This window comes from Engystomops pustulosus, chromosome 2, assembly GCF_040894005.1.
Source record: "Engystomops pustulosus chromosome 2, aEngPut4.maternal, whole genome shotgun sequence".
Taxonomy (NCBI): domain Eukaryota; kingdom Metazoa; phylum Chordata; class Amphibia; order Anura; family Leptodactylidae; genus Engystomops; species Engystomops pustulosus.
Genome location: NC_092412.1, coordinates 96,881,859 through 96,908,975, shown reverse-complemented (window position 1 = coordinate 96,908,975; position 27,117 = coordinate 96,881,859). Strand labels below are relative to the sequence as shown.

Sequence of the window (27,117 nt, the reverse complement as noted above, 5' to 3'; positions counted from 1 at the left end):
AATGCAGCTAGCCAGGAACAGACACTGGAAAATGGAAATTCCTGGTTGCTTTATTAATTAACAGTCTCAACAGTGAGTACAGCAGTAGAAATAGGCTGATAATCCATTCTAATGGCAGGCATAAGCCGGTATTTAAGAGCTGGTTCACAGTGCAAAAACTTCACAGAGTTATCCACTGCTGGCAGAACAACAGCAGCTGTAGGTTCTTCTCCATCGCAGACAACTGGAAGAAACTTATTATCTGGCTGGACAACAGGGCAACACAGTAATATAAAGTAATTATGTATGCATGAATGTGGGCATAAATATGCACATGCAAAATTACAAACAAGTCATTAAATTACTGGTAGGTTGATTAGATTGGGACCCCATCGGGACAGCGACTGATTTGGCAGCGCTGGAAAATATGTTGAAGTTATTTAAATAAAGGAATTATTATTATTATCAAATTTTAAGGAAAAGATGTCCCGAAGAGACACTTGTAGTGAAAGATATAGAAAGATCTAGGTATAAACACAGCTACAACCGTTTAAAAGTAGTCAATAAACTCACAGAAAAGCTGTGACGGTAGGCCTCCCAAAGACATTGGGGCTCATTTACGAAGGGTCAGTCGGACGCATTTTCGTCGGGTTTCCCGACGATATTCGTTTTGCACCGAATTGCCCCGGGATTTTGGTGCGTGTGATTGGATTTTGGCACATCAGCAACGGCTTGCACGCGCCAGAAATGGGGGGGGGAAGGCCGTCGGACAACCCAACGTATTCAGACAAACCATGGAGTTTAAAAAAGGAATTTGTGTCGCAAGTTGAAACACTCACATGCACCAGTAAGAAGCAGGTGAACTCCGGCAAACCTCGGGGCAGAAGCGATGAATGCAGGAACTTGGGCGCACAGGCTTAGTGAATCGCAGTAGACCGGAATCCACGTTGGACAATGCACCACGGGATCGCGACAGGACCGGGTAGGTAAATCTGGCCGATTATGAGGGATCAGCTATTGAATGGTTAGCATAGTAATTCCAACCTGTTAAAACTCCTGACAAAGCCCAATGGCAGGCCTAATGTGTAACCCGGAGAAGGGACCATTACTAAATTCTGCCAGATAATCCTGTTGGAGTGGATACCGAAGGTCTCATCAACCTCATCAAAAAACAGGTTTTCTGGGTGAAAACACAAATTTCCTAGGTAATCTCTTTATAGCCTCTTGTATAGGCTGTATAAGTGTGCAACATCAGTGCCATCTGTTATCGGAAGTTGCTGTAGTGATATCAACTTGTCTCCTTCACTGTCATTAACCCCATATTCTGTTTAAGACACAGATGCAACAGGTGCGCAGAGCAAAACAGCGTCCATCTGCGCCACTCTGTCACTTTGTATGACACTAGCCCAATGTTACACTGTGTATATAAATTTATAAGGGGAACTGGGGAACCATAATTAAACTATGGAGGGGATGTATAATTATACTTTAGGTGGATAATAAAATTATAAATATAAATTAATTAGAGGCGGTGTTATATAAATAAATTGGAGATGGGGTATGTGTAAATAAATTAGAGGGGACATTGTGTACCTAAATAAGAGGGTCTGTAGATAAATGAACACATTAGGGGAGCTCTATGTAAAATCAGGGGTGTGGATAAAAATTAGCAATGTGCCATATGTGAATTAATAATAACGGTGTATACAATTGAGACTACATTCACATGATGCATGTCCATTTTCTTTTGAAATGCATGATCCAAACCTATCAGGCAAAATGCATGTCCAAGTACATGTACTCCTGGGCATAGCAAGGCCACTAGCATTCATGCAGGGAAGATACTGGGGATCCTGCATTGGTTGGCAGTCGCCAGTGTTTCTGCTAATCCAGCTCTGGCTGCAACTCAAGCGGTAACCCCACTGCATGAAGCTTCCTCTGTGGCTGAACCATCATCTATTCCAGGGAGAGAACCTCCCCTGCCTACACCCGGCAGCCAACCCCATACCCACCTTGCTGCCATGAGAGACCTGCTCCGCATGAGCCTGGAAGAGAAAAGGAGAAAGGAATGTGAGTCCATTAGGAGTCAAAACCTATTTTAACAATTCATGGCTTAAGGCTTTATCCAGGATGATGGTAACAGCAGGCATGTGTTTGTATCCGCTGGGCTGTGAAAAGTCCTTATCTGCTGAAACTATGCACAATCTCGGAGAGGGTGAGACCGTTCCTGCAGCAAGACCTGAGAGGGTAATGGACGGCTGGCGTGACTTGTAGCTGACTTCAATTGCTTGGAAGATGACCTGTCAGAACACAACCGCAAATCCCTGGTGTCCTGAATACATTTTGACTATCAAATAAATATTAAGAATAACCTGCTTGTGGCTGTGCAGCACATCTTCTTTTTATACACAGGACTTCTTGTACCCCCAGCTCCACCTGAGGAGAACTCTAGATGAGACTGTATTTGAGAAAGATGTTTGAAATCACTCAAAGAAAAGGATAGACTTCATATATCCCTCATAGCAGGGATCAGGGCTGGATCAAGGTTAGTGGGGGCCCCTGCGCGCAAAATCTGGTAGGGGCCCCCATTGAATGTAGTCCAGGCAGGGAACAGCAATCAATGTATACAGCTCCCCCAGCAATCACCGTATACAGCCCCACAGTAATCACTATACACAGTACCCAGTATTCACTATATAAAGCCCCCAGACATCACTATATACAGTTCCCAGTAACCACTATGTACAGATCCTCCAGCAATCACTTTAGACAGCCCCCAGCAATCACTGTATACAGCTCCCTCAGCAATCACTGTATACAACCCCCCAAGCAATCAGTATATACATCCCCCCAGCAATCACTATATACAGCTCCCTCAGCAATCACTATATACAGCTTCCCCAGCAATCACTATATACAACCCCCAGTAATTACTGTATATAGCCCCCAGTAATCACTGTATACATCTCCTAACAATAAATATATTTAGCCTACAGCAATAAATATATTCTGCCCCCCACTAATCACTATATACAGCTCCCCCAGCAATCACTATACACAGCCCCCAATAATCTTCATATACAGCTTCCCCAGTAATCACTATATACAGCCCCAGTAATCACTTATAATAACTTACTATATACACCCCCACCCATAATAACTAAATACAGTCCTAGGTAAAATAATAAAATTGTACTTACCTTCCTCCGTTCCCCCGATGCGCACAGACCTAATCTTCCCTCGCGATGTCCCTCTGAGGTGAACCAATCGCCATCTTGGCATTCCTCTGATCGTCTATGGCAGAGCAGGGAACTTATTGCTCCTTCGCTCTGCCATAGCTGAAGTTGGGGCATGCCGGATTTGTGCTGGGTATAGCCCAGACCCAAACACACTGTGGGCGGTTTGGGCGGTCACCTGACTGCCCGAATCGGCCACATTTTGTGCCCCGGTACCCCCCTATAATTCGGCCCTGGCAGGGATAAACCACACAGATACTACATGATGTCCTGCACATTGGTCACTCAATGAGCTGTAAAGCCTAAAAGTTAGTTATAGTGCACTTAAGATAACAGAGCCAGTGAAACGAGGCACAATGGGTACAGAGTTTTTAAACAATACAAAATATTTTTAGATATAGCAACAATTTCTTCTCACAAGGAGCTCTAGTGACGCAGAGTCCATTCCAGAAGCACAGTCCTTTGAATAGGTAAATGGGCAGTAGTCAAAGAACAGGTGACAAAGGGGCTAAGTAAGTTCTTACTGATGAGGGAAAACAGTGTGTACAATGTGCATAGCAAAGCTCCCTACTTTAAGCCGAGGGGGGAGCAGATGGCACAACAGGGGAGCAGTCCAGGATAGTCTCTGGCTTAACACAGGAGATATTTTTTTTTTATTTGTAGGTAACAACAAGGACATTGGCCCAACATGGGCAAAACAAAGTCAACTGAGTGCTGGAATATATAGTAAATGTCAGTATTTCAGTGTCAGTTTGACTATTAGACTGAGTCTCTGTGTCCTGTTCCCTCCGACTCTTTCCTTAGAGTGATTGTGGCAGTTAATGGATCAACCTGACCTGCTTGGAGATCTCTCTATGCAGGGCTGATGCAGCCTGGACCAGGCTGTGTGTTACAAATAGAAAGAGACCTGTCAATCATTTCCTTCCCTCCATTGGCCTTTTTTTAAATATAATAATAATCTTTATTTATATAGATTACATTACATTATGTTTTTTACTCTCCTCTATCAAAACTCTATAATTTGTTTTATTTTTCTGTGTACAGAGCTGTATGAGGATTTCTTTGAAACCAACTTCCTAGAGTCAGTATTTAATATACCATGCATGGGAACATGTGGTGAAATTGCTTCTCCGTTTTTACAGCTTTCACTGTGCGCTCCAAATAACACCTCCATAACAACGGTATGAACACAGAATACCAATTTTATACAGGTTTTAATATGATTTAAAAAAACATTTTGCACAGAATTCTTTGTTTCAAGATATTCTTGATAACCTCATACCTTAGTGTATGGAACTGTGCACTTTTGCAGTGTGAGCTTTGTATTGCATTGCTTAAATTTCTGTGACCGTGCATCGTTTTGGTCACTTTTTATTCAATTTAAAAGTTCTTTTAATTTATTTTATTTCTATATATTAGGCCACCTAAGCTCACACCATATACTGCAATACACAGTACAAGGTTTGCACAAAAAGTTTTACTTTTGCTACCTTTTGATATGTCCACATCTGGATTTTAAAGATATATGAGGTGCAACACTGGAAAAAAAAACTTTGCTGAGCAGTAGAAAAGTCACAATTTTTAGCAAATATTCAAATGCGTCAAAAAAAAAATCTCTTTATTAAGCAGCTTCTAGTACCTTTTTTATGGGTGACAGATCCTCTTTAATATATCCTTGCAACTACCACCACAGGTTACATAATGAACACAACAACTGAACATTGCTGTTTTCTCTTTCACACTTTCATTGTTCTTCTCCTAAAGCAATGTAAATATTTACATAGAAAATTCTACAAACACAAACCTTAGTAAAGCTACTTAGGCTGTGTTAAGTAGCGTAAAGACACAGTATTAAATCTTTTCAGGGTTATTTCACCTGTCACATTAATGGATTACTATCAAACTTTTTCTTAAATAAATAGTTGAGGTCAATAGATAAATCTATAATTTAAATTATCAGAGGACAATTCATTTTACTCCTGTTATCAACCTTCTTCTAGAAATTACTCAGTCCACTCAGGCTATGGAGCAGATGACAGTAAGTTATCTGTTGTGTTATTTCTATGCAGCTTAGGCCTATTGCCCACAAGTGAGTGCAGTCAGTGAGAATCGCTCTATTAGGGATCTCCATGCCAGGACCTCAGATCACAGGAATACACTAACATGCTGAGTTTCTTCCAGTGATCAGAGGTTCAGGATGGGAGATTCCCTCAGCATCAGAGCAATATTCACTGACTGTACTTGCTTGTGGGCAACATGTTTTAGTACTGATAAAACCTGCGGGAATATTGCAAAAAGCAGCTAGAACTTCCAAATAGTCATTGTTTTCTGATGTTCATATACTCATATTCGGCTTCTATTCCATTGCCCCCTCTATCTTTCACAGATATATAATGAAATGTGTATCCACTAACAACAGATCTGCACAGTGAAATAAGCAGTTTAGAAGACAGGAGAGTGCTAGTCAGGAACAACAGAGGCATTGTCCTCTAATAATATATAACACAAATTTTTTTATATTCACCAAGTATACATTTTAACAAAGTCACAATTAAAGGAATTTGGGGGAAAAAAATTGCTAACATTTTAATCTGCAGTATTCCATCTTCTAAAAGATTACCATAGCAGAAAAAACCCATCCAGGTCCCATTAGGTTTTGACAACCCTTGTCACCACTTCTCCACATTACTACTTTAAGGATGACAAATATGTTTGTATAAAATGAGTCAATCTATATGATTTCCCAGAAATGTACTGAATATGTGTTACCAACAGGAAAAAGAACTTGAAGGGAAGTGAGATAAGCTATTTCCTTACAACAGTTAAGTCTATAGATTTTGACATAGTTCTCTTTGTTTTGTTCATTGGGGGGCATGTATCTTAGTTATTTTTTAGTGCGTAATTAAGACTTTTCGTATGTCTGTTTTGCGCCTTATGTATGATCATGTCTTTTTTCTTGAGATACATTAGTTTTTCCTGTACAGGCAGGTGCAACTTTTGGATTTCTTTTTAGACTTTTTGTTGCAAATGTCTCAAATCCACATGTACACAAGCCACGTGAGGGGGTTATATACAGGAGTGGACACAAGCCATGTGAGGGGGTTATATACAGGAGAGGATACAAGCCATGTGAGGGGGTTATATACAGGATAGGACACAAGCCACGTGAGGGGGTTATATACAGGAGTGGACACAAGCCATGTGAGGGGATTATATACAGGAGAGGACAAAAGCCATGTGAGGGGGTTATATACAGGAGAGGACAAAAGCCATGTGAGGGGGTTATATACAGGAGAGGATACAAGCCATGTGAGGGTGTTATATACAGGAGAGGATACAAGCCATGTGAGGGGGTTATATACAGGAGTGGACACAAGCCATATGAGGGGTTATATGCAGGAGAAGATACAAGCCATGTGAGGGGGTTATATACAGGAGAGGGCACAAGGCATGTGAGGGGGTTATATACAGGAGAGGACACAAGCCATGTGAGGGGGTTATATGCAGGAGAGAACACAAGCCATGTGAGGGGCTATATACAGGAGTGGATACAAGCCATGTGAGAGGTTATATGCAGGAGCGGACACAAGCCATGTGAGGGGTTATATATAGGAGAGGACACAAGCCATGTGAGGGGTTATATGCAGGAGAGGATACAAGCCATGTGAGGGGTTATATGCAGGAGTGGACACAAGCCATGTGAGGGGTTATATACAGGAGAGGATACAAGCCATGTGAGGGGGTTATATGCATGAGAGGATACAAGCCATGTGAGGGGGTTATATACAGGAGAGGACACAAGCCTTGTGAGGGGTTATATACAGGAGTGTACAAAGGCCATGTGAGGGGTTATATGCAGGAGTGGACACAAGCCATGTGAGGGGGTTATATACAGGAGAGGACACAAGCCATGTGAGGCGGTTATATACAGGAGAGGACACAAGCCGGGTTATATACAGGAGTGGACACAAGCCATGTGAGGGGTTATATGCAGGATAGAAGACACAAGCCATGTGAGGGGTTATATGCAGGAGGGGACACAAGCCATGTGAGGGGTTATATACAGGAGAGGACACAAGCCATGTGAATGGGATTATATGCAGGAGTGGACACAAGCCATGTGAGGGGTTATATACAGGAGTGGACACAAGCCATGTGAGGGGTTATATACAGGAGTGGACAAAAGCCATGTGTGGGGGTTATATACAGGAGAGGACACAAGCCATGAGAGGGTTATATGCAGGAGAGGATACAAACCATGTGAGGGGGTTATAGGCAGGAGAGGATGCAAGCCATGTGAGAGGGTTATATACAGGAGAGGATACAAGCCATGTGAGGGGGTTATATACAGGAGTGGACACAAGCCATATAAGAGGTTATATGCAGGAGAAGATACAAGCCATGTGAGGGGGTTATATACAGGAGAGGGCACAAGGCATGTGAGGGGGTTATATACAGGAGAGGACACAAGCCATGTGAGGGGGTTATATGCAGGAGAGAACACAAGCCATGTGAGGGGCTATATACAGGAGTGGATACAAGCCATGTGAGAGGTTATATGCAGGAGCGGACACAAGCCATGTGAGGGGTTATATATAGGAGAGGACACAAGCCATGTGAGGGGTTATATGCAGGAGAGGATACAAGCCATGTGAGGGGTTATATGCAGGAGTGGACACAAGCCATGTGAGGAGGTTATATACAGGAGAGGATACAAGCCATGTGAGGGGGTTATATGCAGGAGAGGATACAAGCCATGTGAGGGGGTTATATACAGGAGAGGACACAAGCCTTGTGAGGGGTTATATACAGGAGTGTAAACAGGCCATGTGAGGGGTTATATGCAGGAGTGGACACAAGCCATGTGAGGGGGTTATATACAGGAGAGGACACAAGCCATGTGAGGCGGTTATATACAGGAGAGGACACAAGCCGGGTTATATACAGGAGTGGACACAAGCCATGTGAGGGGTTATATGCAGGAGAGGACACAAGCCATGTGAGGGGTTATATGCAGGAGGGGACACAAGCCATGTGAGGGGTTATATACAGGAGAGGACACAAGCCATGTGAATGGGATTATATGCAGGAGTGGACACAAGCCATGTGAGGGGTTATATACAGGAGTGGACACAAGCCATGTGAAGGGTTATATACAGGAGTGGACAAAAGCCATGTGTGGGGGTTATATACAGGAGAGGACACAAGCCATGAGAGGGTTATATGCAGGAGAGGATACAAACCATGTGAGGGGGTTATAGGCAGGAGAGGATACAAGCCATGTGAGAGGGTTATATACAGGAGAGGATACAAGCCATGTGAGGGGGTTATATACAGGAGAAGACACAAGCCATTTGAGAGGGGTTATATACAGGAGAGGACAGAAGCCATGTGAGGAGGTTATATACAGGAGTGGACACAAGCCATGTGAGGAGGGTTATATACAGGAGTGGACACAAGCCAAATGAGGGGGTTATATACAGGAGAGGACACAAGCTACATGAGGGGGTTTGTATACCGGAGTGGAGACAAGCCATGTGAGGGGTTATATACAGGAGTGGACACAAGCCATGTGAGGGGGTTATATGCAGGAGAGGACACAAGCCACGTGAGGGGGTTATATACAGGAGAGGACACAAGCCATGTGAAGATATTCAATTGAATGCAGCAGGCCCCTGATATGAGTAGCAAGCGAAATGGGTAGACAAGGGATATGACAAGACAGAAGTTGGGAATAAAACGAGATGGAAGGTGGAGAAAAGAGGGTAATGGAGGAGATGCAGAGCATCTTAGGCCCTCGTGATAGAGATAGCCCTGTTGACACCAGCGGTCAACCTGGCCCTCATGGCAGACGAGCCATGGAAAGTCAACCAGGGGAGCCAGACCTTGTGAAACAACTCATATCTAGAGAGATCACTGGACCTCAATTTCTCCATGTGTAAGATACTATGGTAATACACTATTTTTTAAAATTTGTATGTTATATATTTTGTCTGTTATTATATGTTTGGATGGAAGCATCCACTGCTTTTTGTGATCTTCATAGCTGGGGTATAATCTGTCTCATGGCCAACTCTAGAGAGGGCAGAACTCCAGGGGGACATAGATCTGCCTAAAGTTGGAACACCTCGTTGCAGAGCGTTTGCACAGTGGGGCAGTCCCACCATAGCTGGTTTATGGGTGCGGGATTAGATGCATTTTTTGCTGAAAATCTATTAACTTTTTTTGTGAGGGTTATTGAAAAAACATAAATTCTTTATTTGATTTTTACCTTTTTTTTTTAATGTTCATACCCTAAGTATGTTATCTTTATTCTTAGGGTCAGTACGATTTTGGCAATACCAAATTTTCATGCTTTTGCTTACACTTTATTAATTTTGCAAAATAAAACTGTGATGCGGGGAAAAAAAATCTATATTTTTTGTGTTGCCATTTTCCAAGTGACATTACAATTTTTGGTCTATAGAGCTAGTTAAGAACTTGTTGTACAACAGTACCATTTTTGTATTGATTTGTTTTTCTGATCACTTTTTATTGCATTTTATGTGGAACAAGATATGTAAAAATTATTTTGTAGGTTGTTCATTGTGCGGGTTTAATAATGATTTGTTTTATTGTACAGGCTATAATAAACACAGGGGGGCTTGAATTCCGGGGTTTGAATTGTGACTCACTTTTTTATGTTATATGCAACGGGGTTAAAGTGCTTTTTAAAATTAATGTATTAGTTTAAGTTTTACTTAAAACATTTCTTTTGTATTTTTAAAAATGTTTTTACTTATCCCGCATTGTGACATGACCAAGCAATCGTTCAATTGCTTGTTCATCATAATACCCTGCAACACTGATGTACAGTCATGGCCAAAAGTTTTGAAAATGACACAAATATTATATTTTCACATGATCTGTTTCCCTCTGGTTTTTATGTGTGTTTGTCAGATATTTTTATCACATACAGAAAGTGCAATCATATTATGAGTAACAAAAGCTTTTATTGACAGTTAGAATGAGTTAATGCAGCAAGTGAATATTTGCAGTGTTGACCCTTCTTCTTCAGGACCTCTGCAATTCCCCCTGGCAGCTCTCAATCACCTTCTGGACCAAATCCTGACTGATAGCAGTCCATTCTTGCACAATCAAAGCTTGCATTTTGTCACAATTTGTTGTTTTTTGTTTGCCCAGCTATCTCTTGATGATTGACCACAAGTTCTCAATGGGATTAAGATCTGGGGAGTTAGACCAGTTTTGTGCAGTGCAATGATGACTGCACATGTTTCTTTAGAGATAACCACGCTTAACAGAAGAGAAACAATGATGCCAAGCACCAGCCTCCTATTAAAGTGTCCAGTGGTGTGATTCTTACTTAATCATGACAGATTGATCTCCAGCCCTGTCCTCATTAACACCCACACCCACACCTGTGTTAATGAAGCAATCACTGAACCGATGTTAGCTGATCCTTTTAAGGCAGGCCTGCAATGATGTTGAAATGTGTTTTGGGGGAAGTTCATTTTCTAGGCAAATATTGACTTTGCAATAAATTGCTATTAAACGGAAATTGCCATTATAAAACCCAATGCAGTAGACTTTGTAAAAATTAACATTTGTATCATTCTCAAAACTTTAAGCCATAACTGTATTGCAGGGTATCATCACTGTCAACCTATGCACATGCAATTGCAATTGCAATGCGCTTGCAATTTTCCATTTATGGAGCTGTGTGAGGGTCTGTTTTCTGTGAATCAAAACTATGCACTTCACAGTGGCAGTATTTAATATTCCATACCATGTATTGGGAAGCGGGAAAAAAAACTCCAAATGCAGTGAAATTAGTGGAAAAATGCATTTGCAACATTTTCTTGTAGGTTTGGTTTTCACGGCTTTGCCCTGATCGCCCTGAAAATGGAATCTGTCTCTTAAAGAGCCTGATGCCATTCTCTGTTTCCTCTACACTGATAGTACTTGAGTGACTGATTTCAGCCACATAAATTACTATTATGGGCAAGGTCCTCCTGTATGGGCAGAGGCACCTGTGATATCGGCACCAGTGTCAGGGTCCATCGGTGGGCCAGTTTGACCCTTTATATATAAATTTGTAAACCTGTGAAAATTGGGATAAAAGTAGTTATAACATAAGAATGGTCACAGATGCACCCGCGATCCTTGCTGTGGATCGCGGGTACACCCGTGCCCCTCTATGTGTTGTGGTCCCGCTGCCGGTGTCCCGCTCCCCGGCATGGACTCACTTCTCCACGCTCCTGGCTGTACTCCTGCTAGGCCACGCGATCCCACTGCTAGGGCGCGCGCGCCGGCTCTTTGAGACTTAAAGGGCCAGCGTCCTCTTGATTGGCTCATGCTAATCCGGCTCGCCCTTATAATCCAGCACCTCCCTTCACTCCCCGCCAGATCTTCAGCATCATTTCCTGCTTGGAGAAAGCCCTCCAGTGTTTCCTGTGTTCCTCTGTGTTCCAGCGTTACCAGCGATCCTCTGTGTTGCTACCATTGCTGTGACCTGCTGTGCCTTCCAGGGTTCCTGTCCTGCTGTGCCTTCCAGGGTTCCTGTCCAGTGGAATCTCCTGTCTCTGCCAACTTCACCAGTGTTCCTCTGTGTGCAAGCGTTACCAGTATTCCTCCGTGTTTCCTGCTGTCATCTCAGGTTCGGACTGTTTACTGCTGCACTACCTTAGCTGCCACTGCGGTTCTCATACCACCTCCCGCAGTGGTCCAGAGGGTCCACAGACTCTTCCAAGAGACTTTTACACACTTTCCCTCCTCAAGCGAGACAGTAAGATTCAGCCATGGATCCCGCCAAGGAGTCATCTCCGGAACGGATTAATCTTCGCACCGTTGTTTCCCGGCAGTCTCAGCAAATTACTGCTCAAGGAGAACTACTAGGCAAAGTTGCTGCCGCACTTCAACAGCTGATTGACTCCCAGCATCAGGTTGCTGCATCCACTCCTGCTTCTCCTCCACCCACCCCTGCTTTTCCTCCGGCAGCAGAGCCAAGATTCAGGCTTTCTATGCCCGATAAATTTGATGGTGACCCCAAACTCTGCAGGGGCTTCATCACCCAGTGCTCATTGCAAATGCCAACTCAGTTTGTCACCGAACGCTCTAAGGTGGCATTCATCCTGAGCCTCCTCTCCGGGAAGGCCCTGGCCTGGGCTACTCCTCTGTGGGACAGAAATGACCCAGTCACGGCCTCCCATGCTATGTGTCTGGCTGAATTTCGCTCTGTATTTGAAGAATCCGCTCGGCTGAAACGGCCCTGCTGAACTTGTGCCAAGGACATTCCTCTGTGGGCAAGTATGCTGTCAAGTTCCTCACCCTAGCCTCCGAGCTCTCCCGGAATGATGCGGCCTTGTCAGCTACAGTACCTTCAAGCAAGGACTGTCTCCCCAGGTGAAAGATGCACTGGCTGCCCTTGACCTGCAGGCTACTCTGAGTGGTATTATCACCCTGGTCACCCGGATAGACGTGCGGTTCGCAGAACGTTATGGAGAATTGCATCAAGAGCACCCTCAAGTCCGGCTTCCACGTCAGTCACGTTTGGCTCCGGTTTTCCAAGAACCGCCTTAGCCTCCAGTCACAGTCTGAACAGGAGCCAATGCAAGTCGACAGAGTTTGTCTCACCATCCAGGAACGTTCCAGACGTCTCCGGGAGAAACTTTCCCTGTACTGCGCTAGCCCCGATCATCCTATTGGGGCTTGTCCTTTCCTTTCTCCCACGTCCAGCAAACCCCAACACCCTGAACTTCTGGGAGGTACTTCCCTACGTGTCAACGCTGTGTCTCCACGTCTGTCGGTTCCTGTGCTTATAGATGTTGGTGCGCGCTATGGATGCAGGGGCTCTTTTGGGTCTTCTGGGTCTGACCTGAAAGTCACTGCACTCATTATTTCATTAATTATTTCTAGTAATATTTCATTACAATGTTGCTTATTGTCACCAAAAATTAAAAAAAATTGTATTTTGTCTTTTGTCTACTTCTCTTCTATTTCCATAACGAGTGTGATCATTACTGTATGTTTTTCTGGTAAATTCCCAGCCCCTTCCTGTGTCCCCTGCAGGATATTTGTGCTTGTTCCCTTGTGTCCTGTGACTGTTTGGTGAATTCATGTTGTGACCCGGTTCTGTTCCTGACTACGCTTCCCTGCTATTGACTTCAATCCAGTGCTGCCTGTCTTGACCTCCTGCCTGTCCTTGACCACGATTCTGCTCAACGACTTTGTACTTTGCCTTGGCTGACACCACAAGCAAAGTCGTGCCTGTGGAGCTCCCGTGGAGCGACCTGGTGGTATCCTGCCGCAGCAAGTCCAACCGGCTTTGCAGCAGGCGCTGGTGAAACCCGGGTGCCACTAAGACTCCACTCCCAGGTCTCGGCTTGTGTCGCTCGTGGTGGTACAGTGGGTCCACTACCGCTGATTCTGACTATTACAATATTTTATTACAGGATGAATCTACAGCTTCATATTTCTCGCCTGATTGACTTGTACATAATACAAGTGTAGAGACTTCATTCTGTGTGCTATCAATCCCATAATATCTCAGCATAAAATCACAATGCAAATAGTGATCATAGTAGCATATCTGATTGCTGAGAAGATAGTGTGATTATTCTTCTCTCTATATCCTCAAACAATCTATGAAACTGTAAGCATACACTTATTGGGCAACACTATCATCTCTATTGTTATTATTGGATGACAGGAAATAGTGTAACCCTCATCAGAAGCTGTGCTAAGAGTGGGCAACATGGTGGCTTAGTGGTTAGCATTACAGCCTTGCAGCGCTGGGACCTGTGTTCAAGTCCTAGGGTCAACAACTGCAAAAAATGTGTATGTTCTCTGCGTGTTTGCGTGGGTTTCCACATGCTGGTGGAAACATACTGGTAGGTGGATTAGATTGTGAGCCCCATTGGGGACAGAGACTGATTTGGCAAACTCTGTTCAACGCTGCGTAATCTGTGTGCGCTATATAAATAAAATATTATTATTATTTCATTGCCCCCTACGGAATGTCAGTGGTATAATGCATTCCATTTCATCTGAAGAAAATTAATTTACAGAAAAAATTATTTTGTTATATTCTATATCTATTCTGTTAAAGAATTGTTATCCAATATCTGCAGTATTGGGTGGACCCTGACAACCAATAACAAAAAACCCAGGGTCCCATTCTCACTGTTGCACTATTTAGCTGAGGGCTGTTGGAAATTGCAGCTTCGGTGGATCTGGTAGTACCATTCAATGATTGGGAGAGTGTACTGAATGAATTGACAGGACCCAGACTTGACCCACTCTTCATCAATGAGTGAGAAAGGGTGACGAATAAGAACAACCCTTAAAATGAAAAAAAAAAATGGGAGAACATTCCCTTTAAATCTAGTTACTCTGTGAGCCAAATTATAGTTCATTTTATAGTTTGGTTTATTAGAGAATTGCACTCCAAAAATTAGTTCTATGTTTATCTTTGTTTATGGCAAAACTACAATATAAAGGTCCGAGGTATCTCTTTCAATATCTGATATTGTTGATCTCTTATGTCCCGCCACCAGGACTGCTTTATCCTCTGCAGGATTGCCCACATAGAAACGTATAAAAGCTTACTACCTAAGTACAGGAACAGAAACAAGCAGATATTTGGTTCTACACTGCACCAGATATATCACAGTGTCTGATGCTGTATCATTAATCTATCGTACTATAAGGGTGCCTCCATGTAGGTTACCCTCATAGGAGAAGATAACATAGAGTTCCACACCAGGAAGCAGAGGTGTCACAGGCAAGCTGCCTGACACCTTGGCAAGTTAGGAGACTAGGCTCTGAGGACAGAGATCCACCACAGGAATGTACCAGGCTGCAAGCATACCTTCCTAAGGACCTGAACTCTGACCAGCTTCCTCCAACCAGCTGAAGTTTTGCTGATGTTGAGGCCTGTTTGCTGAATAAAGAACTGTAAGTTATATTTCACCAATGTGCCTCTGAGTGTTCCCTGGATCCGCCTGCACACCATCACGGGCGCCCCCATCCTCCATCACCAGGGATCCCTATCTACACACCGGAGTCGCCCCAGGGAGTCTGTCAGCCTCTCCCTCCATTTCCTTGCACACGCTACCTGCTGGAGACCTGCTAGGCAATTGATGAGGCCTCCACTCCTGATACCCAGCCCATGATCATCGTTGTGCGCAAGGCCGCACTAGCCAGCTACTCCGGTAATTGCCAGCCACCGAAAAAGATTAGGCCACAGTGAGGGATGTTGCAAATGCTCCACCACAGTATGTAACAGTCAGGGGCATAACTAGGAGAGGCAAGGCTCCATAGCCGACCTCTGAATAGGGCCCCCTTTCCCCTCAAAAATATATACATATTTGTACATGTTTATATAATCATATATATAGATATATCATTTATGGAGCATATACACATAACTAATACACACATATAGCAAATACACACGTACTTAAAATACCATATACATACAGCATATGCACACACCACACAAACACAATGTGCAGCATAGCATGTATATAATGGTGAACATCCTCCATGCTAACACATTACATTACTAACATCACATTACTGTACACATTAGCCAAATTACGGTGTCCACCACAGAAACCAAATTGCAGTGTCCCCTATAGTAGCCAATAGTCAAACTGCTGTACACAGTAGGGTCCACATGTAACCAGTAGTCACATTGCCCCCCCAGAGTAGCCAAGTCCTAATGCCCCCCATAGTTGCAAACAGCCACATTGCTCTCTTCATTTGCAAAATCTCATTGTAACCCAACAGTGGTTAATTCCCTGTTCTCTCCATAGTAACCAAGATATAGTACAACACTTGTCAAGCCCTCCCCGATAGTAACAGTACCCCCATAGTTTATGAAAGTAAACTGAATAAATACTCTCCTTACTCCTCTTCCTCATCTTGTTGGGACCTTTAACCCTACAGAGCTATGCAGTAGCTGTGGTGAAGGCAATGTATGATGATGTATCAGCTACCACTGATTTCAGCTTCAGCAGTAGTAGCTGTTGACATGTCACCTGCACTGATTCTAACATCCCACAGGCTGGCGGCTAGTGTGATGGATGTGGAACAGAGAGCTGAAAGCTTCAGTGCTCTGCTGCAAATATATAGAACATATAGTCAGGGAGGAAGAATACTAGGGCTTGGGCCCCCTCTCCTGGCCAAGCCTTTTACTGAAGCACCACTATTCCCCCTGATGGCAGCCCTATTTGGCCATATATATGCAATGTATCTTCTCCGGCCTAGCTAGATAATTTATATCTTCTGGTGGTATAGTAGCCCAAAAAGGGGGCTAGAAAAAACGAATAAGGCTGTACAAGCTGTGCAAGGCTAAGGCAGTCATTTAGTCACAGTTGAAATCCCTTACTTCTCTTTTTCTGTTGGTTTAAAAGTCTGATTTATGTCCTGCTTTATGTGGTTGCAGTCATATTTAGGTTGACACTTGATCACAACGGACACAGCAATAAATCTGCATGATGGATATGATCCACTGTCACTGTGATGAAGTAAACACAGATTAGCAGAAGTCAACTGTTTATGAACCATATGATGGCCTATGAAAACCTTTCGGAAACCCCATGAGCCTTCTGAATGAAAATCTAGGAGTAGTTCAGGTGGAAGGTTTCATTCTAATCTTTTCAGTTGAGCCTCATCTAATATCTAGGTACAGAATATTTCATCCAGATGTTCCATGTACTTCACATCAAACAGCTTCTTTTATTTTTACTCTATTTAGATCTCCTATTATACTAATAATGTAAATGATTAAATGGAGTTTTGCTCTATTTTCTCTATTACCCAATCTGTATATCGAGATACTCTTGTATACACCCCATATAAATTGACTCTGGCACATCCTAAGCCCCAGCTGACGATACCAGTGAGGTAATAGGTTTCCTTATATTTTGTGGCGTACGGACCACCACTGTCACCCCTACATGAATCCTTGCTACCATCAGTGAAGCCTGCACAAAACATATTGGCAGTAATATTCATCTTAGTCTTTTCGATACATTCTTGAGTCATCACTCGAGGCAGAATCACCCTTTGGAGTTTGTCAGGAGTGGCCCCACCTTCAATGAGACGACCCCAACCACTGACAACAGAGAAGGATCCTTGGTGCAACAGCTGATTTACAGCAAAGTGGGTGTTAGGTAGACATATAGGAACCACGTAATCGGTATAGTTTACAGAAGTGTTCAGTCGCAGGAGAGCTATGTCATTATCATTGTTTGTTTTCATTCCAACAAAATTTTCATGGATGATGATTTGAACTACTTTGCGCTCCTGTTCAGTCCCTTCAGCTTCACTTATCTTATGATCACCTGTAAGGATGAATAACATAGCACCATCATCATTACAGTATATATATATATAAATTCATATTTTTAAATATTACAATTAAAATCCCAGGAGGAATTACTTCCCTATGGCCACATGATTGCTCGGATGGGCGAGTTTTCTTCAGTGTTCTCGGATTTACCCCCTGATTGCAGGTATGAAAGTTGCTAATTCTGGCACAAATCCATGCCTGTCCCCTAACAGGTGTAGGAAATAGCTAAGAGCTTTTTACAACTTTTCGGGGGCATTTGCAACTTTTGTTTAAAAAGTTTCCAATTCACTATATACCTCAACTCATCAAATGCCAAATGTGGTAAACAGGAAAAACTACTAAGATACATCTGACCAGCAGAAAAGCAAAACAATAAAAAAAACAGGCACCCAAAACCAAACATATGACACATGTGCCCCCCTTCCACTAAAATAACTGTTTCTGAAATAGTTGCATGTATTGAATTTGATTATTATATTGTTACGGCTCCTTTACCACACATTTATAACCAAATATTTTACTGAATCAAGTTTTAAACATTAGACATGTGTTATTCCTGGACTTACCAAGTACAACTGTTAATCTGTTTAAAAAAGATGGTTTGACACAATGAGCAGCGGTGACCACCCAGTTTGGTGCAATTAACGACCCACCACAGATTGTTAGGGATGTTCTATCTGTGAAGATTACTCTAGCCTGCAAATACATGGGATAAAAAATATTAATTAGTGTAAATCATCAAAATCACTAAAACTATTCATTGGCATGTAAGTCTCTCCTAGTTAAAGGGATTGGCCATGTTTCAATAAATCTCTTTCATTAGACATGTCTCTGCATGTACCTGTGTCTCAGCCTTTCCCTGTTCTTGTCATGCTGTGCTCTGCAGATATACACAACTTTCTGTATCTTACTGCTCTTGGCCGTCCTCAGTCCTCACTGACAAAGATTAGGAGAGGGAAGGTAGCAGGCTGAGTCATAACTATCCTGCTACAGATCCTCCTATTTTTTTGTTGTAAAACATTTCAATTATGCAATAGGTTGTTTTTATACTACACCAGAATACACCATAAAATGAGTCTGCAAGAAATATAGGGGAAGCCATTGAAAAAGGGAGAAGGACCCACAAAACGCATCTGGAAGGTTATCTCCTACTTGTTATCTCATACTGACCCCACAAAAAGGATCATTGGACAAGCAAATATATGACTCAATCATCATATTTGCATAAACAACAACTCCCCTACACTTTCAGACAAAGGGTCATAAAAATCCCAGACCAATATGTTGGTTATGGACAATTATGGAGTTATGATCCATCTCAGCCCAAGGCCAGATACATTTTTGGATTCAGTATAGCCAGCGTATCGTATAGAGGTCTATAAGGCCAATTTTTTGGTTCATAAGCAAAGGCTTTTGAATACATGCAATAGTTTATGATAAACGTTATAAAAGACACAAATACATGGCTATCATAGGTAAGTATCTTAAATCAAGACAATGATAAACTGAGGATGATAAAACCCATGAAGTCATAAACGCATAGTGACAGCTCTAAAGAAAACAGGCATAATTCAACATTTCATTAAGGCCGTTGGGGGCCACCGTATCCAGCAGGAAAATCCACTTTTTTTTTCCTGTTGTAGGATTCTTTTATCCCAGTTGCCACCCCTCAACGGTCTCGGTACTGCTTCAATCCCATGAAAATGGATTTTGTTCATATCCCCATTGTGAAGAAGGTTTATGTGGCGGGCTAGGGGCGTATCTCTCTTATGGGTAATATCCCCCAGATGTACCCCTATCCTCCTCAATTCACAAATGTTTTTCCCTATGTATTCAATTTTACATTCACAAACAGCCTACCCCTACCCCCCTAGACTACCCCTTCCATTCTACAGTTAATAAACTGTTTTATTTTGTAGGAAGTGCCTGTAACAGAAGATGTAAAAGATTTATATACAGTATTTTTGCATCCTTCGCCCCATTATTAACCCCTTAAGGACGGAGGGTTTTCCGGCTCATTTCTCGCTCTCCAACTTCAAAAATCCATAACTTTTTCATTTTTACGTGTACAGACCTGTGTGAGGGCTTATTTTGTGCGTAACAAATTTTACTTTCCCGTAATGTTATTTATTTTAACATGCCGTGTACTGCGAAGCTGAAAAAAAATTCCAAATGTGGAAAAATTGAAAAAAAACCGCACGTGCGTCACGTTCTTGTGGGCTCAGTTTTTACGACTTTCACTCTTCGCTCCAAATAACACGCCTACTTTATTCTTTGGTTCGGTGCGATCGCGGTGATACCAAATTTATATAGGTTTTATTGTGTTTTACTACATTTTCAAAAATTAAACGAATGTGTACAAAAAAGAAAAAAAATTTTTTGCCATCTTCTGACGCTAATAACTTTTTCATACTTTAGCGCACGGAAATGTGTGAGGGGTCATTTTTTGCGAAATGAGGCGAGGTTTTCATTGCTACCATTTTGAGGTCTGTGCGACATTTTGATCATTTTTTATTTCATTTTTTATGTTATGTAAAAAGGTGTAAAAGTCGCATTTCGGACATTTGGGCGCCATTTCCCGCCTCGGAGGTCACCGCCGGCCGTAACCGTTTTTATATTCTGATAGATCGGGCATTTTGGGACGCGGCGATACCTAATATGTCTGTGATTTTTACTGTTTGTTATGTTTTATATCCGTTCTAGGGAAAGGGGGGTGATTTGAACTTTTAATATTTTATTAATTTTTTTTATTTTTTAAACTTTTTTTTTTCTTTTTTTTTTCACTATTTTTTAGACCATCTAGGGTACAATAACCCTAGATGATCAGATCGCTCCTACCATATACTGCAATACTACAGTATTGCAATATATGGCGTTTTTGCAGGTCTTACATTACAATGAGCCACTGGCTCATTGTAACGAACCTGCATAAACCATGTAGCCTCGTGTCAAGAGAAGACCCGAGGCTACCATGGTAACCGATCGCCGCCCCCCGATGACGTTCGGGGGCGTGGCGATCGAAAAAAAGATGGCGGCGCCCGCGCGCCGCCGTCTTTTAAACGCCGCCCGCGACTTTGCGGGCGGCGTTTAGAGGGTTAATAGCCGCGATCGGTGCAAGCACCGACCGCGGTTATTAGCGGTGGGGGTTTTGTGCAAAATGCAAAAACCCCCACCTCTGTATGAAGAGGACTCAGCCCGTGAGCCCTCTTCATATATCCCTTATACCTCTGCGCCGTAGAGCTACGGCGCAGAGCGTTAAGGGGTTAAAGGTAGTAATAAGTCTGATCTTTTTATCCTCTCTGGTTATGGCTTGTTTTTAAAGGAGATCATTCAGAATTTTTGGAGGGCATCTTAAAAAGCTGCTTTAAGTATTTTGTCAGGATACCCCTTATCTTGAAATCTGAGGCGCAGGTCTTTTGCCTGTTTAAGGAAGGTATCTGTGCCCGAGCAGTTTCTTCTCAGGCGCAGATACTGATCCCTCGTTTCAGGGGAACTGGATGGCTGCTTTCCCATCTCAACAATGACTATGTGGAGGTGGCTTTTCGAAATACCTCTGTTAGTAGGGTTCCCCCAGTTCCCCCAATCAATACATCTAGGAATGGTAGACTTATTTGTGAGCGTCCATGGGTAAAATGTAAGGATTAATATTCATCTCCTACACAAACAGTGTAAATTCAGTGGAGGGACCCCACCATATGACAAAGACGTCATCTACAAATCTATACCAAGCCTCAATCTTAGAAGTGCTCAGGGTACTGTCATCTAAAAACACCATTGTTTCCTCCCACCAGCCCAGGAGCAAATTGGCATAGGTTGGCGCACAAGGCCAATCCATCGCTGTGCCCCTGAGCTGGTGGTAGAATTTGTCATTGAACAGAAAAAAAGTTCTTAGTGAAACAAAATTCCAAGGCTCTTAAGATTAAATCGTTATGTCTTTCTCGCTGTCTCCCTCTTGATGTTAAAAAATGAGCTACTGCTTTTAGGCCCATATTATGGGGTATCGACGAGTAAAGTGCTTCAACATCAACACTCCCTTACATGTGTTCCTTATCTAGAGTGATCCCTTCAAGTTTAGTCAGGCGCACCAGGGTGTCTATTGTATATGAGGGGAGTGCTTAAACAAATTCCCTTAAGACCTTATCAAGATAAATGCAATGGTTTTGTATGAGGTTTCCTACACCTGATACTATGGGTTGTCCCTTTAATGGGGACAGCCCCTTATGTATCTTAGGTAAGCTGTAAAAAGTAGCTATCACTGGATTTTTTGGCAAAATAAATTTCTGAGGCTCATCAATCAGACCTTCCATCTTGGCTTATTGCAGTAGTCTATTTAATCCCCTCAAGTAAATTTTAGTTGGATTATCTGGAAGAATTTCATATGAGTTTCTGTCCTTAAGTAGATCAAGACACATTTCTTTATACTGAGTAGTCATCATCAGTACTGTATTTCCCCCTTTGTCAGATCCCTTCACAGTAATTGATGTTTCATTCTGTAAGGACTGAAGGGCCTCAAGTTCTTCCTTTGGGAGAAAGTACTCTCCATGCGCCTTATATCAACGGTAGCTCTATTTAAAAAACATGTCAATAGGTGACACATCCGTACTCAGAGGAAGGCAGGTACTCTTTCATTTGCAATCCGTAAAAGGGCCTTTGCCTTTTTGTATGGGATTATTCTCGTTCGTAAGGCTTGTGAGCAGTCTAATATCCGGAAGGATCTCTTCTGAAACCCCTAATTCAGAGCTCATTTTCCAATCTTGTTTGGCAAAATATTTGTGCCATTTGAGTTTATGCACAGATTAAGATCTTTTATTATGCCAAACAAATGAAAATCAGAACTTGGTACAAAAGATAATCCCTTTAGGAGAATGCTAAGTTAGGATTCCGTCAGAGTATATGGGGTAATGTTAATTATTTGTGTATTTTGTTGTTTTTGTAAATATGTGTCCTCTTGGTCAGGGCTGACTATTTGGAAGATCCCTTCTTTTAAGTAATTGGGATCCCTTGGTCCCTCAACTGGTAAGGGTATTCTAAAATATCCCTATTGGTATTCCCAGACCCTCTATTACCTCGTCCCCTATTTTTTAGGTCAATGCTGTTTTAGTGAAGAGTCAGTGTCAAAATTGTCAGTCTCTGTTGAGGAAATGTTTGTGTCTGGGATGGTTTGTCTCCTGCGCTCAATTGTCAAATATACTTTGTTTTCTTTAAAGTCCTGTAAGTCGCGCAAGAATTGTCAAGCTTGTAGAGAGTTTTCTTTATTCTTAAATTCTGATTCGACCTCAAATTTTTTTGTCAACTTTATCTGTTCCTGTAGGTGTGTCTCTAGAATTTAAATTTTAGATGAATTTACTATTTACTATTTTATTTTAATGCCATTCTGAGACTATAAAATATATGGATATATACACTCACCGGCCACTTTATTAGGTACACCATGCTAGTAACGGGTTGGACCCCCTTTTGCCTTCAGAACTGCCTCAATTCTTTGTGGCATAGATTCAACAAGGTGCTGGAAGCATTCTTCAGAGATTTTGGTCCATATTGACATGATGGCATCACACAGTTGCCGCAGATTTGTCGGCTGCATATCCATGATGCGAATCTCCCGTTCCACCACATCCCAAAGATGCTCTATTGGATTGAGATCTGGTGACTGTGGAGGCCATTTGAGTACAGTGAACTCATTGTCATGTTCCAGAAACCAGTCTGAGATAATTCTAGCTTTATGACATGGCGCATTATCGTGCTGAAAGTAGCCATCAGATGTTGGGTACATTGTGGTCATAAAGGGATGGACATGGTCAGCAACAATACTCAGGTAGGCTGTGGCGTTGCAACAATGCTCAATTGGTACCAAGGGGCCCAAAGAGTGCCAAGAAAATATTCCCCACACCATGACACCACCACCACCAGCCTGAACCGTTGATACAAGGCAGGATGGATCCATGCTTTCATGTTGTTGACGCCAAATTCTGACCCTACCATCCGAATGTCGCAGCAGAAATCGAGACTCATCAGACCAGGCAACGTTTTTCCAATCTTCTACTGTCCAATTTCGATGAGCTTGTGCAAATTGTAGCCTCAGTCTCCTGTTCTTAGCTGAAAGGAGTGGCATCCGGTGTGGTCTTCTGCTGCTGTAGACCATCTGCCTCAAAGTTCGACGTACTGTGCGTTCAGAGATGCTCTTCTGCCTACATTGGTTGTATGGGGTGGCGATTCGAGTCACTGTTGCCTTTCTATCAGCTCGAACCAGTCTGCCCATTCTCCTTTGACCTTTGGCATCAACAAGGCATTTCCACCCACAGAACTGCCGCTTACTAGATGTTTTTTATTTTTCGGACCATTCTCTGTAAACCCTAGAGATGGTTGTGCGTGAAAATCCCAGTAGATCAGCAGTTTCTGAAATACTCAGACCAGCCTATCTGGCACCAACAACCATGCCACGTTCAAAGGCACTCAAATCACCTTTCTTCCCCATACTGATGCTCAGTTTGAACTGCAGGAGATTGTCTTGACTATGTCTACATGCCTAAATGCACTGAGTTGCCGCCATGTGATTGGCTGATTAGAAATTAAGTGTTAACGGGCAGTTGGACAGGTGTACCTTATAAAGTGGCCGGTGAGTGTATATTGATGCTGAACAATCTCAATAAGCAGTGATATAAGGGCATCTGTGACCCCCCGGCCTTTCCTGCCCGGCACTCTTTTTGTGGTAATGTGACCCTTATTTATCTTATTTACCTATACTCATACTCTCCATTAAGCACCTTATATGTATACTTTAAATTTGTGCATTATTCTTAGTCACACTCTTGATGTATCTTATATTGGGGCTGGATTCTGGGGGATCTAATGTTCTTCCCTAGTATTGGGAATTTTAATTGCTTTTACTTCTATGTCAGATTTAATTAAATAAAATGTATCTCTTTTGCATAACATCTGCTTTTCTATTTGGGATTTTTGATCCATTGTTTCAGATGTTTGACACGATTTCTTATGACCCATTTTTTTGGTGAGGTCACAATAAGCAGCGATAGGCATCTATTAATCTATAGGCATTCAAAGATATTGCATACCTGCCATGGACACTCTCCTTTTGGACACTCTTCACCTCCAACAATTCGACCTCTTTTTATTTTCTTTTTCAACACTGGTATCTGTCCACATGGATATTCAACTGTTAAACAAGTATTGGAAACCCATGAAATACAGAAGAAAATGCTAAGTTTACTTTTGATTTATTGCAGTGAGCTATTATTTTAGTCAGGATTATGCACAATGACTATTCACATGTATTGCCCTGTATTGTTTGGCTGACCTTCAGGAATACATGAGGTTCCATCTTCCCCTAGAGCATAGCCTTCCATACATGAGCATTGCCGTATCGTGGGGGTGTTCATGCATAACTGCTCGCATTGTCCATTATCCTTTTCACACACCAGTGTTTCATTTATTACTGTAGAAAAGTGCAAATCATACATACATCAACACCAAAATGGATTATCAAGGGGATGTCTCATGCTTAAAGGGAAACTGTCACCAGGACCTCATTTTCACTTAAGTCTGGTTACAGAAGTCCATCACACCTGAATTTCAAATATGTCTTTCTGCTTTCTCTAAGCAATTGCGTTACAATATAATTGTGTGTTTTGACCTACCTGGGTTCCTGACAAAATCCTCGGTTTAGTACCAGGGGTTGGCTTTGCATGCATTTAAAAAAAAAAAACAACAAGTGACTTGTCTGCGCTGCTCACTCCTCAGCTCTTGGCCCCCAACCTTTGTGCTCCTGTACAGCTCCTCCCCCACTATTGTCAGCTCACCATGCTGTGGGCTCAGTTCCTGTAAAGGAGCACAAAGGTGGGAGCAGAGAGCTGATGAGTGAGCAGCACACACAAGGCATGTGTTGATTTTTTAAATGCATGCAAACCAAAGCTAACCCCTGGGTCTACAAAGAAGATTCTGTCACGGTGCAAGGTAAGTTATAACACACAATTATATTGTAATGCAAATGCTTAGAGAATGAAGAAAGAGAGATTTTTACTGCAGGTGTGCAGTCCCTGGTGACAAGTCCCCTTTAAGACAAATTTCGGCTCACTTACTTATTTCACAGTTTCTGCCCTCATAACCCTCAGGGCATAGACACATGTATGACTGATATTCATCATAGCAGGTTCCACCATAATTACAAGGATTGGAAAGGCATTGGTTGTCATCTGTAAAAAAGTGACACGTTATGTTATTTGCATATAAACTATAGAGATAAAAGAAATGGTGATTCCTTCTTAATAGCCATAAGCTTTCTACATACCTGTGTATATCTTCCAAAATTCCTTCTATAGAGAAAAAAAGAATATCCCATAAGTCTTTCTAAAATGTATTCATGATATATGTACAGTCATATCAATAACACTCACCTTTCCCATTATACTAACTTTGGTAATTTTCTATATACACAGGCAGTCCCCGGGTTACGTATAAGATAAATTCTGTAGGTTTGTTCTTAAGTTGAATTTGTATGTAAGTTGGAAGTGTATATTTTATAATTGTTAGTCCAGACAAATATTTTTTGATGTATGTGACAATTGGATTTTAAAAATGTTGGATTGTCATAAGAACCAGGATTAACAATAAAGCTTCACTGCAGATACATTTAATAACTGTTATAGTTGATCATTGTAGTCTAGGACTAAAGTAGATTAAATTACCAAAATCCAGAAGTCCGTTTGTAACATGGGGTTGTCTGTAAGTTCTTAAGTAAGGGACTGCCTGTATTATCTCTTTATATTTCTACAAAGCAGAGTTTAGGGTTAGTGTTTATCTTTTCTACAAAAAAGTTGCAAAAGGGTTTGTAGGTGTCTATGGTATTTTTCTAGATCTTGCAACCAAAAGAGCAAAATGTTTGAATAGCGAAGCTGTGGGCATATATATATAAAAGATTTGTCTCCAAAAATGTTCAGCATATTTGTCTTACATGGAGATAGGGAGGGTAGGCTATTGGATATCAATGATCTTAAAATGTCATGTACCTGACCTTGTTCATAGCGGTTTATACCATAAGAGGACTGAGGAGGAAGAGCTGCACAACCTATTGTATACTCACTAGTATGGGCTTCTGGGCTCCAGTGAACCCAGGGACGTAACTACAGGAGTACCAGTCACAACAGCTGCTGTGGGGCCCACACAGGAAGGGGCCCAGCAACCTGACCTGCAACACTGCATAGAATGGCGGTTGTGCACCATTATATATATATATATACATATATATATATATATATATATATATATATATATATATTGTAGGGTTTGGGGTAACTTAGCATCAAAGGTAGAAGCTTCCGGACCTCACAGGCGACTTTTGTGGTGCTGAGCGCCAAAAACAGTAACGTAGGAGCTTGTACCAGATCCAAAAGAAAACGGCTTTATTCAGCTTTAAAACATTTACAGGAACAAAAATAATAAACAGCTTCACCTCTACTTAGGGCACTACCTCCCTTCTTGAACCCTAACTCCCTTCTAGGTTCAAGGAACACTGCTGGGGTTCCTCCT

The 27,117-nt window shown here is 42.1% G+C and overlaps 1 protein-coding gene across 2 annotated transcripts in view; it reads right to left on the bottom strand.

Moving 5' to 3' along the window:
* Positions 1 to 14,624: 14,624 nt before the first annotated feature.
* LOC140118128 (coagulation factor VII-like) overlaps positions 14,625 to 27,117 on the bottom strand; it is a 33,397-nt gene continuing 20,904 nt past the window's right edge. For both annotated transcript variants that reach the window (XM_072135606.1, XM_072135605.1), the window contains exons 3-8: positions 25,880 to 25,904; positions 25,671 to 25,784; positions 24,890 to 25,027; positions 24,648 to 24,748; positions 18,141 to 18,270; positions 14,625 to 17,566 (exon numbers count right to left, since the gene is read on the bottom strand). In XM_072135606.1, coding sequence (XP_071991707.1) covers positions 17,007 to 17,566; positions 18,141 to 18,270; positions 24,648 to 24,748; positions 24,890 to 25,027; positions 25,671 to 25,784; positions 25,880 to 25,904 — 1,068 coding nt within the window. In that variant the 3' untranslated portion in view covers positions 14,625 to 17,006. The remainder of the gene's footprint in view (positions 17,567 to 18,140; positions 18,271 to 24,647; positions 24,749 to 24,889; positions 25,028 to 25,670; positions 25,785 to 25,879; positions 25,905 to 27,117) is intronic.